The sequence below is a fragment of the Canis lupus genome, chromosome 9 (assembly GCF_003254725.2).
Source record: "Canis lupus dingo isolate Sandy chromosome 9, ASM325472v2, whole genome shotgun sequence".
NCBI classification, from domain to species: Eukaryota; Metazoa; Chordata; class Mammalia; order Carnivora; family Canidae; genus Canis; species Canis lupus.
Genome location: NC_064251.1, coordinates 6,839,032 through 6,854,689, shown reverse-complemented (window position 1 = coordinate 6,854,689; position 15,658 = coordinate 6,839,032). Strand labels below are relative to the sequence as shown.

Genomic DNA, 15,658 nt, shown 5'->3' with positions numbered 1-15,658 from the left:
ACTTATATGAGTACTCGCAGCCCCCAATTCTGGAAGGCACAGGAGCATTTAATTTCCATGTCCAGGCAGGGCCTTGGTGCCGCCTTCCGGCCACTGTCGGGCACTACATCCAGAGCCTGGGGCTGTTTGCAGACCTCCTGGAGCCGATCTGGACCGCCTGGGCCTTAAGTTTTTCATGTATCCCATGGAGCCTTCATAGAAGCCCCATGAGGAAGGAGAGAGGTCATATCACCCCACACACTTCGCACTAGAAGCAAGTACATGAAGGAGCCAAGCCTGGACCTTCCAGGACCTTGAGGGGGCCACGTATTGTTGGGAAAGGGTCCTTTATTGCCGTCTAATAAAACCCTAGTCATGAGACCCTTCCAATGTATATGGGTGGGTCATATGCTTGGGGGATGATTGCCAATATTTATCTTGCGGGGAGGCGGGGTGGAAATAAAATTTCTCTTTTTAATGTATTTATTCATGAGATACACACAGAGAGAGGCTGAGACATAGGCGTGGGGAGAAGCAGGCTCCCTGTGGGGAACCCGATGAGGGACTCGATCCCTGGACCCCGGGATCGAGACCTGAGCAGAAGGCAGATGCTCAACTACTGAGTCACCCAGGCGCCCCTCAAGGAAATTTCTAAAGGAATTTTTGTGTGTTAAAGTAGACTTACAGGAAAAGAAAAAGAAAAAAAATTTAAAAAAAATAATAAAGTAGACTTACAGGATCCTGGGGGTCAGGCCAAGATTGCCTTTTGCCCTATAGCAAAGTATTAGCATCGAGGCAGCTGCGTCCCTAGAGGAAGGTCACTCTGCCTGTTTTGTGGACTTGTCAATGGGCTGTAGGTAGCGAGGACATGTAATAATTTCTCTTCTGCCTTTGTTTCCCACATCAACGTCAGCAAGGAGTACCTACCAGATGATTGATTGATTGATTGATGATAGATAGATAAAATCTCCAGAGTTATCAACAGAACGCTGAGCCCCATTCTTATCTTCAAAGAAAAGTCAGCACAGATGTCTCCAAAGTTCAAACTGTCACACAGTTTATCAGGAGGTGTGTGCAAGGACCTGCTGCAGGAGTGATAAGTGACAGGCAGTGGAGGTGAAGGGTCCTGCCGTAGGGGGAGTGGAAGCTGGGCAGGACTTAGTATCAGTAGGGACAGCACAAGCAAGCGCCTGGAACCACCTGGAAGGGTGGCTGGCTGCCTGTGGCTGAGCCTCGGAGAACAAAAGGCCAGAAAATCCTCAGCCTGGGATGGAGGACGACTGGCAAAATCAGGCTGTGGAGTTTGGGGATGTTTTTCTCGGGTCAGAGCTGAGGGCCCCATGATTCCCAGACTGGACCCCGACCTTCAGGCAAGGTAAAGTTAGGCTCCTCCCCATGAACATTTCCTACTGTTGACACCCAGATGGATCTGGAGTTAGACACACACAGCTCGGCTTCTTTTAAGAGGCTCCCTACACCGTCGGAGCACTTTGTGACCTCCCTGGGGCAAGGACAGCCGGTTCATCCCTCCCTGAATCCCCAGTAAGTCTAGGAAGATGCTCCAGCTGGGACCCTCGGAGGGAAGGAAGGAGGGATGGAGAAGAGTGAGGTCAGTGTAAAGTTCACGGCGAGGCGGTCCATCTCTTCGGGTGGGCCGCCGGGTGATGATAAACACGCAGCAATTACATCCTGTTGTGCAGTTATTAAACTGGGGGGGGGGGACAAATAGAATCAAACGTAGACGTTTGTAGAGAGATCGAAACATAGAAATCAAAGGGGGAGATAAAAGTAAAATCGATAACCTCGGGTTTCCCGGAGCCCGCCTGAAAAGACGCTTGTGCGAGAGCAGAGGGTGAATGCTTGTGGAGAAAACAATCCAGACACGGTATGGAGCTGGGGGGACCCGAACCCAAGGGGCAAAGGCACCGCTGCCTTCCCAGAGCTGCCAGCCCGGGTCTGGTGCACCGGGTCCCAAAGCAGCCGCCAGGAGCCGGGGCCTGGGATCTGCCCTCTGTGGGCTCCAATCCCGGCTTCACCCCTTCCTGCAAGGACAAGCCTTCCTTCTCCCCGGCGGGCAAAATTGGGGTGAAGACAAGAGCCACCTCTCCCCGGTGCCCCTGGAGATGGGAGACCCCAGGGGATAGATGCCCCATTTAAGTGCCCCATGAATGTCAGCGACTGGGAGGTATTAATTTACCCTTATGCACACCTGTTCTTAAAGGAACTGGAAGAGGCAAGTGGAAAAGAGGACCTTGCTCGCTCGGGACAGGTTAGAGGTCTGCAGAAAAGGTGACCACAAGGAAATAGGAGAAAGCCCTACAGAGAGGCTCACAAATGCACACAGGGGGGATCCCTTTATTTAAATGCGAAAAAGAAAAATCTCTGCAAAAGATGCTCAGTGCACACGTCTAAAGAGAGTGGTGGATAATAAGTGTTGGGTCTTTAAACCGGATGTGAGATCAAGCCTAGCAAAGCGGAGGAGGGGGCTGGGGACGGGGAAGGAAAAGACAGTGGAGGGAAGGGCAGCGGGGAGGGAGGCGGCCCAGCATTTTCTTCCTGGTCGGCACTATTAGTCTCGGCCAGTAGGGGGCAGAGGCGCTGCCATGGGAAAGGACGAACGCCATCATGATTCTAGACCCTCGGCAGACACCGTACCCGGTTTCCTTCGAGGGCGGGGTTAACCGCCCGGAAACGGAAGTCTCGCTCTCTTCCGTTCTCCATTCCTGCCGCCTGCCGTGAGTGTCTCTGCGGGTAAAGGGAGCCTGGGGGGCCATCCGGGGTAATCCGCGAGTGGGTGAGGCCTGGGGGCCCCGGGCGTGGGCCGCGGGTGCGGGGAAGGAGGCTGGAGCGCGGCGGCCGGGGCATTTCGGCGGGGGGAGGGGAGGAGAAGCGGGGTCGTGGCCGCTCCCCGCGCCCCGCTGACGCCGACGTCGGTGTCCCCGCAGGTGCCGGCCGCGCGCTGACCCCCGCGACCCCGTTGCCATGGTGAGTGTGGCCCGCGCTGGACCCCCTCGGGGAGGGCGGGGGGCGGGGGCCCCCGGTTCCCGTGAGGAGCTGGTGGCGGTGCTCGGGTCACGGCCGGAAGCGGCGTCCGCGCGGCTCACCAGCGCTGGCTTTGCGTTGCAGCCTCGCAAAATCGAGGAAATCAAGGACTTCCTGCTGACGGCCCGGCGGAAGGACGCCAAATGTAAGTGGTCGGCCCGGGCGTGCGGCCCTGGTCTGTAACTCTGCCCCCCGCCCGCCCCGGCATCCCTACCCTGGTCCTTCCCGCGTCCCTCCCCTGGTCTGTAACTCTGCCCCCCGCCCCATCTCGCAGCATCCCTACCCCACACCTTCCCTGCTCCCTAACCTTGCACCTTCCCGCGTCCCTCCCCTGGTCTGTAACTCTGCCCCCCCTCCCCCATCTCGCAGCATCCCTACCCTGGTGCTTCCCTGCACCTTCTTGCAGTCCCTCCCCTCCCTGGTCTGTAACTCTGCCCCCCCCCTCCCCCCCATCTCGCAGCATCCCTACCCTGGTCCTTCCCTGCTCCCTAACCCTGCACCTTCCCGGGTCCCTCCCCTGGTCTGTAACTGCCGCCCCCCCCCCCAATCCCTCAGCATCCCTACCCCACACCTTCCCTGCTCCCTAACCTTGCACCTTCCCGCGTCCCTCCTCTGGTCTGTAACTCTGCCCCCCCTCCCCCATCTCGCAGCATCCCTACCCTGGTGCTTCCCTGCTCCCTAACCCTGCACCTTCTTGCAGTCCCTCCCCTCCCTGGTCTGTAACTCTGCCCCCCCCCTCCCCCCAATCTCACAGCATCCCTACCCTGGTCCTTCCCTGATCCATAACCCTGCACCTTCCCAGGTCCCTCCCCTGGTCTATAACTCTGCCCCCCCCCCCCCCCCCCAATCTCACAGCATCCCTACCCTAGACCTTTCCCGCAGTCCTTCCCTGTTCCCTAACCCTGGACCTCTCCATCGCACTCTAGATTTCACCCCATCTCCACCTTGGGACCCCCACCCTGGCCATGCCCTAGACCTTCCCGCAGTCCTTCCTCTGGTCCCTAACCTAACCCTGGACACACACACACACCGTCCCTGTCCTAGACCTCCCTCCAGTTCCTTCCTAGACCTTTACCCCCAGACCCTCATTTCCGGAGTATCAGACCGAGGGCGGCTGTTGAAGCCTATGCCTGGCTGCCAAGAGCAGGGATTTTCTCCTGTTTCCCAGAAGAAAGAACTTTGTTGAGTACTGTGTTCCCTTCTTCATTGTGAGCATTTTTTTTTAGTTGTGAGCATTTTTTAATCCATCCTTATTTCAGAAAAGGTACATGGTCCGAGCAGAGTCCTTAACTAGGTGCAAGTCTGGAAACGCACGTCCGGGAACCCTGACCTTGGTGCCGCGATGGGTTCTAGGCCCGCTTCTCCTGATACAGGCCCCGCACAGGGAGCTGTAGGAGTTAGTTTCCCTCGCCCATGAATAAGGAAAAGGGGACGATGCATCAGAAGCCTACAGCAGCAAGCTTTGGGTGGATCAAGTACCAGCCCCCGGTGCCCTGTGTTCTCACTGGTGCACCCCTGGTGGGAGGGGGGGCTCATGCCTCGTACTGTGTAGATCTTGAATTCACATGGGGGGCTGGGTAGTCCATAGTCTTCATTTGCTGCCACATCAAATGCTCCTTAAAGCTTCCTTTCCTGCTCACAGATGTGTCATCAAGAGAACATCAGTCATTTGTGAAAGTAGAGCCGTGTTCTGCTGACAGCTTGAGGTGGCCAAGGCCCTAATGCTCTGTCAGTGGAAGGATGAAGTGGTGGGAGCGTGGGGAGAGCGCTGTAGTTGGTTCACGGGGATGCGGAGGGTCCTATTAGTGTCCCTCTGCCTGTGATCCTCTAGGGCTGTTTGGTTGTCATCTGTGGGAACAGGTAGGAGCATCTGCCCTGTCCAATTCTTTTTTTTTTTTTTTTTTTTAAGATTTTTATTTATTTATTCATGAGAGAGACAGGCAGAAACACAGAGGGAGAAGCAGGCTCCCTGCGGGGAACCTGATGTGGGACTCGATCCCGGGACCCTAGGATCATGACCTGAGCCGAAGACAGACGCTTAACCACTAAGTCACCCAGGCGTCCCATGCCCTGTCCGATTCTTCAGAGACCAGTGACACTGTCGTGCTATAAAGAGGTTATTGTGACTGTCTCGTTCAGACTGGGGACATTGGGGTCACTGCCTGGCTCCAATCCTAATCCTGTCAGGTAGCTGTCCTCAACACATGTAAACACAACACTACCTTTTTCCTCCATTGAAGGGGGGCTGATAATAGCATCTGTCCCAGGTATTGGTGCAAGGCTCACATCTTAAGGACCCTTGAGACTCCTCACTATGAAGAAGAACTGGAATTCAGGATCCTGATTTTAGACCGAGTGGCCTGTGAGGGTCCGGGGTTATGGTCCTGTGGACACCGTAGAGTGCTCAGTGTTTGTTGAGTCAGCATTTCAAAACATTCATAATTATAAATAGGCATAACACAAGCCTCACTTAGGTGTACAGTCCACTGGCACTAGGGACCTTTCGAGCTACATTTTCTGAACTTGTGACCTTGCAAAACTGAAACTACACTCAAACACTAACTCGCCATCCTCTCCCTCCAGTGCCCGGCTTCCTCCATTCTGCTTGCTTTGTGGATCTGACTGCTCGAGATGCTCCAGTGAAGGAAATCAGTGTTTGTCCTTGCATGACTGGCTGGCTTCATCTAGCCAGGGTCTTGGGGTTCATCCGTGTTGTGAAGCATTTGTCAGTTTCCTTTTTAAGGCCAAATACTCCATCATGCGGGTGTGCCACAGCTTGTTCATCCAGCGTGGACATTTGGGTGGTTTCTACCTTTTGGCTATTTCGAATCCTGGTCCCTTGAACATTGGCGTACAGATTCCTTGTTTCTGCTAAGTGAAGTACTGCGCAGTACGGTGGTGTGGGATAAAGCTTTTTCTTTTAAGAGCTCCATATGTCTTCCCTTACAAATGTTCAACTTAATTGATAGGCGTCCGCCAGCTGCTAGGGGCCATGCAGTGCACTTAGCTTTAAGAGGAATGTTAAGATAGCAAAACAGGTTGATTTGAATGAATACCCAGTTTGTTGAATTTACTAAAACAAGCTGAGGCAGCCATGGCCTTGGGCAGGCTTGAGTGCTTTCTCCTGTGATGTGCCTCATTTCTTCAGTTTCCAGCAGAGATGGAGTTGTGAGTCTAGGTTAATCTCCCTGCTTCTGTGAGGGCTGAGTGCGTGTCTGGTGAGGCACACAGGCTGAGACGCTGGAGCCTCAGAGTGGACCTTAGCCACCTGATTCATGATTGGCACTTTAGTGAGTTTGTAATAATGGCTGTTTTTAAAGTTAGAATGAGTGACGCCTGGGTGGCTTAGTGGTTGAGCATCTACCTTTGGCTCGGGGCATGATCCCAGGGGTCCTGGGATCAAGTCCAACATCAGGCCCCCTGCAGGGAACCTGCTTCCCTCTGCCTGTGTCTCCGCCTCTCTCTCTCTCTCTCTCTCTGTGTCTCATGAATAAATACATAAAATCTTTAAAGATGAGTTTTGATGGATACATGAAATAACTAACTTTCAGGAAAGTCAGTGTCCTCCAGTGGCCAGAGCCTGGAAAATGGGTTTTAAAATGTAAGGAAAAGCTTTAGCGCATAACTCGGGCAAGGGGATGGGTATCCTAAAGGAAGTGGTTGCCATTGCCCCAGGGGCGGAGAACCTATTCCTATAATTAGAGAGGTAGAAAGTTCTTGATCAGAGCAGATAATCCACTTCCTCATTTGATGAGGTACTGTTAATCCTTTAAAAAAATAAGATGGATAGGGACGCCTGGGTGGCTCAGCAATTGAGCACCTGCTTTAGGCTCAGGGCGTGATCCCAGGGTCTGGTAATCGGAGTCCCAAGTCCTGCATTGGGCTCCCCACTGGGAGCCTGCTTCTCCCTCTGCCTGTGTCTCTGTGTCTCTCATGAACAAATAAATAAAATCTTAAAAATAATAAGATGGATACAGAATGTTCTCGGGTGGTGTTCCATGTAGCAGATTCCTATGTTTTTGTGTGTAAACCAGTTACCGTTAAGTCTTAGGCTCTGACACTGATATAAAGGAACTAGGTTTCTGACACTCTAAAATATTGAAGTCTTAGAGGACCTCTGGTTTTCTGTTTCCACAAAGGGGACGATACAGGGAGGTAAGCACAGCCCTGACCACGGTTGCTGCCACAAATGCCGCTTTTCTGCATAAATTTAAAATGGGTGAACTGCGTGATGGCTTTTCTGCAATAACTTTAATTGCCAATTCTGGTCTCTTTGGTAGCCGTCAAGATCAAGAAGAATAAGGATAATGTGAAGTTTAAAGTTCGATGCAGCCGATATCTTTATACTTTGGTCATCACAGACAAAGAGAAGGCAGAGAAACTCAAGCAGTCTCTGCCCCCAGGTAAGCGAGCCTGGAATCCTGGGGGGCTGATCAGAAATGTGGAAGGTGCGTGCTTCACTGTTGCGTTTCTTAAGTAGTCCCCAGATTGAGGAAAGTCCATTTTGCAGCTTGTCTTAATATCTCTCTTGCTGTTGGTAGTGCAAGGAATGAATACTTGTGGTTCTCAGAGTTTACATCCCATACCAGAATGTTTCCCTGGCCAGAGGACAGTTTGTTTTACTCCTGTCCGTCCTTTTCTGACCCAGAATAGTAACAGCTAACACTTACTCTGGATAATTCTTCCTTCTCCCCACAACCCTACAAGGTAGATGCTGGTACCGATCCTCAGTTTTGCAGATTGGAAAATTAACTACTGTAGGCCATGAGCCTAGGTTTAGCCATCCTGACTGCAGGGAGATGGCCTAGGGTGCAGAGTGGTCTCAGAGGCTGCTGCTTCCAGTGGAAAGGTCTCCAGTGCAGCTTGGCTTTCTAAGAACTTCTTGAGAGCTCTTCATGAAGGCCGAGAGAGGGAATGTGTGTTTTGGTTGTTTTTGTTGATCAAACACTAACTTGGTTTTATGTTTTACTCCCTTAAGGTTTCTTTATTTTATTTTATTTTTTTTTTAAGATTTTATTTATTTATTCATAGACACACAGAGAGAGGGGCAGAGACACAGACAGAGGGAGAAGTAGGCTCCACGCAGGGAGCCCGATGTGGGACTCAATCCCGGGTCTCTAGGATCACACCCCAGGCTGCAGGCGGCGCCAAACCACTGCGCCACCAGGGCTGCCCGGTTTCTTTATTTTAGAGAGAAAACATGGTGGGGGTGAGGGGGGCAAAGGGAGGGAGAGTCCTAAGCAGACCCTGCTGAGCGTGGAGCCCCACATGGGACGTGATCTCACAACCTTGAGATCACAACCTGAGTGGAAACCAGGAGTCAGATGCTAAACCCATTGCACCATCTAGGCACCCCTAACGCTAACTTAATTTTTTTCCCCTTTTTTAAAATTTCTTTTTCTTTTTCTTTTTTTATTTTTTTTATTGGAGTTCAATTTGCCAACATATAGCATAACACCCAGTGCTCATCCCGCCAAGTGCCCCCTCAGTGCCCATCACCCAGTCACCCCAGCCCCCCACCTTTTTTAAGAGTGAGCATGCAAGAGGGGCAGAGATTGAGGATCTTAAGCAGGCTCCATGCTCAGTATGGAGCCTGATGTGAGGCTTGATTTCACAATTTCAATTAACTTAATATTTTAAGCACAACCACCATTTTCTGCTTAATTTCTGAGTTTTGTTCACCCTTATTAGCTTGAGTACAAAGTCCAGACAAGCAAGAGTAACTAAATAAAATGTGTATGTTCGAGGTGACTCACTTTTGTATCTCTTTTCCTCTAGGTTTGGCAGTGAAGGAGCTAAAATGAACCTGGCCCACTGATTTGAACTGTATTAAAATTTTAAAAATTCTTATAACGTCTTTTGTCTTTGAGGGTGGGAAGGGAAATATTACTTGGTCATGGCTTTGGGTGGGAACGGGGGCAAGGGGGGGGTGGCTCCTGGTTGCCACCTATTTGCATCCCTCATCTTACGCTGTGACTTCAGTGGACAAATAAAACCATCCTCTTAGCCTAAGTTTGAAAATAAGTAGATGGAAACAGAGATATTTGTGGAAGTAACCCAGGATGCCCTCATAGCATTTAAAAGTCCATTAGGTAAAGTGAGCTTCCTATTAATGAAGATGATAGTTACAGGGTGGAGTTGATTAGCTTCTTGGAAATAGCTACAGGCTGAGCCATCCCATCCTCCGAACAGAGCTCTGCCTTCATATCCACCATGTAGGAGAGGCTGAGGCTTTTTATTCAGACTAAGACCCTTTGTTTCCTAAGTGCTGCTCAAGGTAACGTGGAGCTTAAGAACATTTAGGGTGTGATAAGATGATTGGTAAGAGCAGGTGAGTGTTAGCCCAGCAAAGCGGGCCACCCAGGGAAGAGGAACCAGGAACAAGATCTGGGACTGAAAGACCAGTGTGTTAAATCCAGGTGAAAGTTGGGGAGGAACCAGGGTTCTTGCAGGAAGTGTGACCCTGGGCCTCATGGCAGTAGGGTGAGGGGTGTGAGTGGCCCACTGCTCGTAAGGGCCCAAAATCCCAGCATGAAGGCAGCCCAGGTCCCAGCCAGCCCCAACTCCTTGGGGATTGAATCCAGGTTCCGCCTGCCAACTAGCATGCTCCCGAGAAATGACCTCACTGTTGAGCGCTGTGCACCGATAACCAGCCCCAGGGAAGAACTGCAAGTCTCTGCCCAGAGTCACGGAAAAATCAAGAAGGGGACAGTTATCAGAAGAGGCCCTGAGATCAGCTTTGATGGCGGGCGACGGTGCCCCACAGCCAGCAGGCGGCGCCTCATAGAATCCCCTCCAGGGGCAAGCAGTGGGGTTGGGCCTCCTCCTCCTTTTGGTGCACGTGGTTTAAGCAGAGGAAACCGGGAACGCTGCCTCCACGGGCCGGGCGCCGTGCGCAGGGCTGGTTCATAGGCGGCCGAGTGGGGTCCGCCAGGCTGCCTTTCCCGACGTTGCCCGAGTGTCCGTGTGGTTGTGGCACATCCGGCATTGACAACCTCGGTCTATCGTAGGGGGGAATGACCTAAGAGTGACGGTTCCGTCCCCTTGTGGCACCTGGCAATTTGGAGATGAATGCGGGTCATGTCTGGACAGGCCGCCAGGTGGCGACACACTCCAAGTGAGCGGTCTCCAGCGCGGGTCTAGAGATGGTTACAGGATAAAATCCCCTCCCAAGTAGCCTAGTGCCTGAATTAGCTGCGGTGGCTTTTTTTTTTTTTTTTTTTTTCTCCTAAAGAAGTTGTAAGGCTGTAAGGGAACCTGAATCCAGTCGTGAGAGGCGTGGGTCTCTTCAGGGTGCTCAGCGACCCACCCAGGATGGAGCGGCCTCCGTGGCTTCCAGGCCTCCCCGTTCTCTGGGTGTTGGAGATTCCCAGGCAGAGAGGGAAGGCTTGCCACTTGGGCTCCCTTTGTCCCGGCACATTGTGCAGAGACAGGCCCCAGCTCCTAGGAGACAAGCCCTGCGGCATGTGTCTGGCCTCCGTGCCTGGAGAAGGCACCCTTTCCTGCCGGGGTTCTCAGCCCTGGCTGGTGCCTTGGAGCCATTTGGGGCGCTTGCTCAAAATTCGCCACGGTGGCCAAGGCTGACCGCAGACGTTCTGAGTAAGTTGGTTTGGTGCCCAGGTAGATGTTGAGCCCTCAGGTGGCCAAAGCAGTTGCCGAGGTCCGCTTGTCGGCCCGGGTGAGCCCAGTGCTGCTGCACACGGGCTGAGTGGCCAGGTGTGGGCCGCGGGGCTGGTTGGGAACGGGCAGGAGTGCTGTTCCCACTTCAGCTCCGTGAAGAGTCCCGGGAGGTCTCCTGCTCCTGTGCTCTGCTCCGCAGGCTCGCCTGCCTAGGTCAGCAGGCCTCTGGGGAAGAAGCCAGAAGGATCACTGTCTGGCTGGGTGCAGACTGGCAGAGCAGGTTTGGGTGTTGGTTGCTGCACCCACTTGGCTGCAGCGCTGGTCCTGAGGGCGAGCCTTGGTGGTCTGTCTTCAAGCCTGTGTGCAGGCCTGCCCCTTGCCCCACCTCCTCCTTCTCTGGGACCAACCCCCACCCCCTTGGGCAGGACTCCCCTGTACCAGGTTCAAGGTCAATCCCCAGGGCCAGCGGCTCCCAGGAGCCAGACCCTCCCACTGGTATCTTGCCCTCCCTCCCCTGCAGGCTTACAGCTACTGTTGTGACTCTAATCTTCTAGAGGAATGCCAAATCCCCAAACTTCCGGGCGCGTTCAGGAGGCAGGATCAGCAGCTGGGGCCTTCTGTGCTGTTCACAGGGAGAGAGACAGGAGGGGAGACTGTGCATGTGGCACCAAGCAGGGCCCATCACGGAGGTGCCAGGGCGGCATCGTCATGCCGGGTGTCAAAGCTCGCCTGCTGAGGGGGCTCCCAGGACATTGGATCAGATGCGTTGTCCTCTGCAGGCGGCTTCAAAGACCAAAATCCTTACCAGGCCCTTGGGGGAAATGGCCCTTGCCTATCTCCACCCACCCCCGCCCCTCCTTTTTTAAAATAAATAAATAAATAAATAAATAAATAAATAAATAAATAAATAAATAAATAAAGGTATTTATTTTAAAGTAAGGTTTATTGAGGCAAAATTTACAGTGAAATTCACCCTTCTTGGTGTGCAATTCTATGACTTTTGACAAACACTTAGAGTTGTATAAACACGCCTGCAATCAGAATTTCTGTTTCCATCACAAGGAAAAGTTCCCTCTTACACCACTGCCCTGGAGGGGGGCACTCAACCTCTGATTCCCCTTCTACACCCTTACACCCCCACCACCCGATCTCATAATGTACTGTCTCTACGCAGAACCCTTGCCCAGGACACCCCGTTACCAACACCAGACCTGAAAGCAATGAGTAGCTCATCACTGGGGGGAAGAGCTGCCTTTCCTCCCCTGGTAAGCTCCAGACCCCATGCAGACAAGAACGCAGATATTTCGTAGGTCACTGAATTCCCTAGAACCGAGACGGTGCTCAGCTAAAGTTTGTTCAATTCATGAAAAACCCTATGAGAAAAGGAGGGGTCTAGGGCCTTCTGTGGCCCCCTCAGCGGCTCAGCTTTGGGCATGCGCAGATGATGAGCCAGCCGCAGTCAGGGTCAGGGAACTGGGACCACCAGTACAAGTGGGGATCCCTCTCCTGGCCCCTGGACCTCTGGTAGCGGTCCTGGTAGGGACATCTGTGGTCCACGCCTCCTCCGGCAGCCACCTTTTCAGGGCACCACACCCAGCTCCCCGGAGCTGAAAACTCAGGAGTTTCTCTGGAGTCCCCTTTCTCAGCCACGTCGCTGCCCTTGACCCTCATGATCACCCCCCAGACTGTGTCCAACTCCAGCCCAATCCCTGGGGACCCCTAACTCCTCCGCCCCCACTTAGACCTCAGGTGTCCCTTTACCCTGACCTTGTCCTTGTCTCAAGCCTCACCTCTCCTTGCCTCCTCCCCCTGCCGTGCCCCAATAACACCACTGCTGTTTGCAGTTCCAGAACCTCCTTTTCATGCCTGGGGCCTCTGTGAGTGCTCAGCATACTCAGGGCCAGGCATCCACAAGAGTTTATGGATCAGCAGCTGCCCTCAAGCGCATCCTGGTCCGCTGACCCTGCTCGGCTTTTGCTTTCCGCCCAAGTGCGCGGCCGCCCAAGCACCGTACCCCTGGCCAAGGGTTTTCATCTGCCCTGTTCAGTGCCTGGCACATAGTAGGTGCTCAGTAAATGTGTGCTGTGGATGGCCTCGTGTCTCCCCGAGAAGGCCAGCCTTTCCGGGCACTCCCAGGGCTCTCCTCCTCTCCCTCCAGCCTGGAGGGCCCCTTCCTCCAGGAGGCCCGCCCCGGGCCGCTTGCCAGGAAGAATCACAGCGCTTTCCCCAGCTCCCAGTGCTTCCAAAGCAGCATCAGTTAGCGGTCGGGGCGGATGCACTGGGCGCTCCCGGGACGGATCCACACCTGACTTCTCTGAGGCCACGTGGCTTGCACAGCGGATGCTCCATAAACGACTGAGAGTGAATTTACAACCAGCGACCCAGGGGCAGGCTGCTGCTCTGGGCAGTCCCCAAACTCTCAACTTACTTCCCTCTGGAAGCCCTGGGAGCGGCCGCGTCGCCCCTCAAGCCAGGGCTGACACGCTACCTCCTGATTGGAGAACAAGCAACGAGAAGCCCGGGACCTCGAGGCGGCCGGGGAGAAACAGGAGCGTTGGGGGCAGTTCTCCCTTTTCCTCCCACCTCAATTCGACCGCGGGGCAAGGAGGGAATCCAAAACAGGATTCTGGATTCTGCGGGTTCGCGAGGACGGTCCCCGCCCCTGCTTGCAGCCCGGGGGCGTGCCCGGGGCGCGGGTCGGGCCCGGGAGGGGCAGGGGGCGGGGCCTGAATGGGAGGGGCCTGAGATGGGCGGGGCTGGCCTGGGGGCGGGGCCCGAGGTGGGCGGGGCATGGGCAGGCGGGGCGGGGCGGGGCGGGGCGGGGCGGGGCGGGGCGGGGCCGGGGCGCGCGTCCCGGGCCGGGCAGCCGCGGCGGCCGCAGCAGGCGGGCGCACTCGGGCACAGCCATGCCGGCCGCGCGCGTGGAGTACGTCGCGCCCTGGTGGGTGTCGTGGCTGCACAGCGTCCCGCACCTGGGCCTGCGCCTGCAGCCGGTGGACAGCACATTCAACCCCCGCGATGAGAGTTACCGGGAGGTGAGAACGCGCCGCGCGGACCCCGGCCACGGCGGGCCCCCACGTCGCCGCGCCACCCGAGCCCCTGCCGGCCCGCCCCCTACGCTCCCCCGCAGCCTCGTCACCCCTGTCCCTTTCTCCCCCGGGACGCTTGGCCTCGGGCCTCCGGAACCTCGTGGGCCGGGGAAGCTGGAAAGATGGGCGCTCTGCCAGCGATGGGGAACCGGGAGGAAGGGCGCGGGGGCCGAGCGCCGGGGGAGGGGACCTTCGTGCCCCCTCGTGCCTGGAGCCGGGGGGGGGGTCCCCGGCGCGAGCTGTGGGGATGCCAGGGGCGCCTCGGGTCCCCAGACGGGCGCGCTCTTTCCGGGGGTGCGTGGCCGGGGAGAAGTTGGAGCAGAAGCTGTTCTCCGAGTTCGACTCCGCAGCCCCCTCCTGCCCAGCCCCTGCCTGCAGGGCGGGAGCCGCCGCCCGCACCTCTGCCTGGGCCCCTCCTGGACGGCGGGGCTGGGGGCCTCCCCCCCGGGGGGGAAGCTGCACGGCCCTGGACCCTGGGGTCCCCGCTTCTGGGCCAGCCACTCCCCCCAGCCCTGCGCTTCTGCCCTTTCCTCGCCCTGCGGGCCCTTCCCTCTGCCGTCTGTCCTCCCCTGGGTGGGGAGGGGCTCCCCGGACCTCGCAGCCGGGGCAGAGCTAAAGATGCTCGGGTCTGGCCAAGCCTGCTCGGGCCCCTGTGGCCCAGCTGAGTCAGTGCACTGTTGGGTCAAAGATTCAAGCTGAAAAAACCGGGAGGGAGCCCACGTGTTGAGAGCAATGAGAGCAACGCTGAGGTGTTGGGACTTTGACCCCCGGTGGCCTCTACCTGCCCCACCCCGCAGGTCCGGGAGCGGGGGCCTCTGCTGAGTCTCTGCAGGCTGAGCCGGGTGTCAGCTGTTTGCCTCTCCCCTGACCCGGCCCTGGGCTTGCAGTGCACCGGGGACAGGGAGTCTAATAATAGCTCCTGTGTCCCGGTGGCCCTCAGGCCGCAGGCACAAGGTGCCTGCCCTTCCAGAAAGAGGGGAGAATGAGGACCCCTTCCTGCTGTCTCGGGGCGGTTGGGCGGGCCAGGCCCCCTCCTAATCCGTGTCTGCCCTCCCTCTCCCGAGCTCTGCCTGAGGAAGTCAGCGTTCCCTGAGAATGCCGCCGCCTGGGGATAGCTCCAGGGAATCTTCCGCTCCCAATGAATGCATGAAAAGAGGCGGATATGATTTCTGAGACAGCTGTGTTGTTGCTGTGTGTGTGTGTGTGTGTGTGTGTGTGTGTGTGTGTGTTTGTGTTTCTAACCCTGCGCCCTAGATCCTGTACCTGGGGTCTCCAACCATAATTTTCTCCTCTCCTAGGGAGGAAATCCAAACTGGCTGAGTCAAGAACACCTCTAGATGTGCGAGGGGTGGTGGCCGGGCACTCCCCTGCCTCGATGGCCCCAGAGACAGCACCTGTCCAGCCTGCAGCTGTGGCTGGCGGGGCCTGAACCTCCCCACCCCCACTCATCCCCTGGAGAGGTGGCAGCTGAGCCAGAGGGACCCGCTCACAGTCCCGGCCCTGTTCCTCTCCGTGTAGACGCTGGCACACTGTGCTGGGCATCAGATGACTCCAGAGGGCATCCCCTTCCCGTGGGCCACTGCTCCTGGCAGCCCGACCCTGGGAGGCCCCTCCCGGCCCTCCTCCTGAGGGCCCTGAGTGGGATGTGGTTGCAGTGGGCCCGGATGCGGAGTCTGGCTTGACGTGGCTCCTGTTTGGGTAAATCGCCCATTTGTCTGACCGTGGGTCTCTCCCGAAAACTCCCTTCCTCCCACGTGGCAGGTCAGTTAACGCCATGGATGGGCACCTTCTCCTGTCAGTCATCTGAGTACTTAGCAAACTTGATGAAGGCCAAATGCTGTGCCAGACTCAGGGTCACGTGATGCCCAGCGCTGCCAGGGCCTCGGCTCCAGGCTCCAGCAGCTGAGTAGGTAGGGCTGGGGCTGGGC

At 55.9% G+C, this 15,658-nt stretch overlaps 2 protein-coding genes across 5 annotated transcripts in view; both read left to right on the top strand.

Moving 5' to 3' along the window:
• The first annotated feature begins 2,565 nt into the window (after positions 1-2,565).
• Positions 2,566-8,874, top strand: RPL38 (ribosomal protein L38). Of its 4 annotated transcripts, none has more exons than XM_035721010.2 (5): positions 2,566-2,714; positions 2,925-2,964; positions 3,106-3,166; positions 7,302-7,424; positions 8,800-8,874. In XM_035721010.2, exons 1-5 carry the CDS (start codon positions 2,605-2,607, stop codon positions 8,823-8,825), a joined length of 360 nt encoding a protein of 119 aa, XP_035576903.1. In that variant the 5' UTR covers positions 2,566-2,604; the 3' UTR covers positions 8,826-8,874. The 4 variants fall into 4 exon arrangements, with proteins under 4 accessions (XP_035576903.1, XP_025323665.1, XP_025323667.1 ...); XM_025467880.2 differs by having other exon boundaries at positions 2,660-2,730; XM_025467882.3 differs by having other exon boundaries at positions 2,683-2,758.
• Positions 8,875-13,493: 4,619 nt separating this feature from the next.
• Positions 13,494-15,658, top strand: part of TTYH2 (tweety family member 2) — a 36,556-nt gene continuing 34,391 nt past the window's right edge. The window contains exon 1 of the mRNA XM_025467883.3: positions 13,494-13,676. Within this exon, the coding sequence (XP_025323668.3) occupies positions 13,548-13,676 (129 nt within the window). The 5' untranslated portion in view covers positions 13,494-13,547. The remainder of the gene's footprint in view (positions 13,677-15,658) is intronic.

Coding starts and splice junctions, on each gene's coding strand:
- RPL38 (XM_035721010.2), top strand. CDS start 2,605: ATGATTCTAGACCCTCGGCAGACACCGTACCCGGTTTCCTTCGAGGGC. Junction 2,715..2,924: donor CTCCATTCCTGCCGCCTGCC/GTGAGTGTCTCT, acceptor GTGTCCCCGCAG/GTGCCGGCCGCGCGCTGACC. Junction 7,425..8,799: donor CAAGCAGTCTCTGCCCCCAG/GTAAGCGAGCCT, acceptor CTTTTCCTCTAG/GTTTGGCAGTGAAGGAGCTA.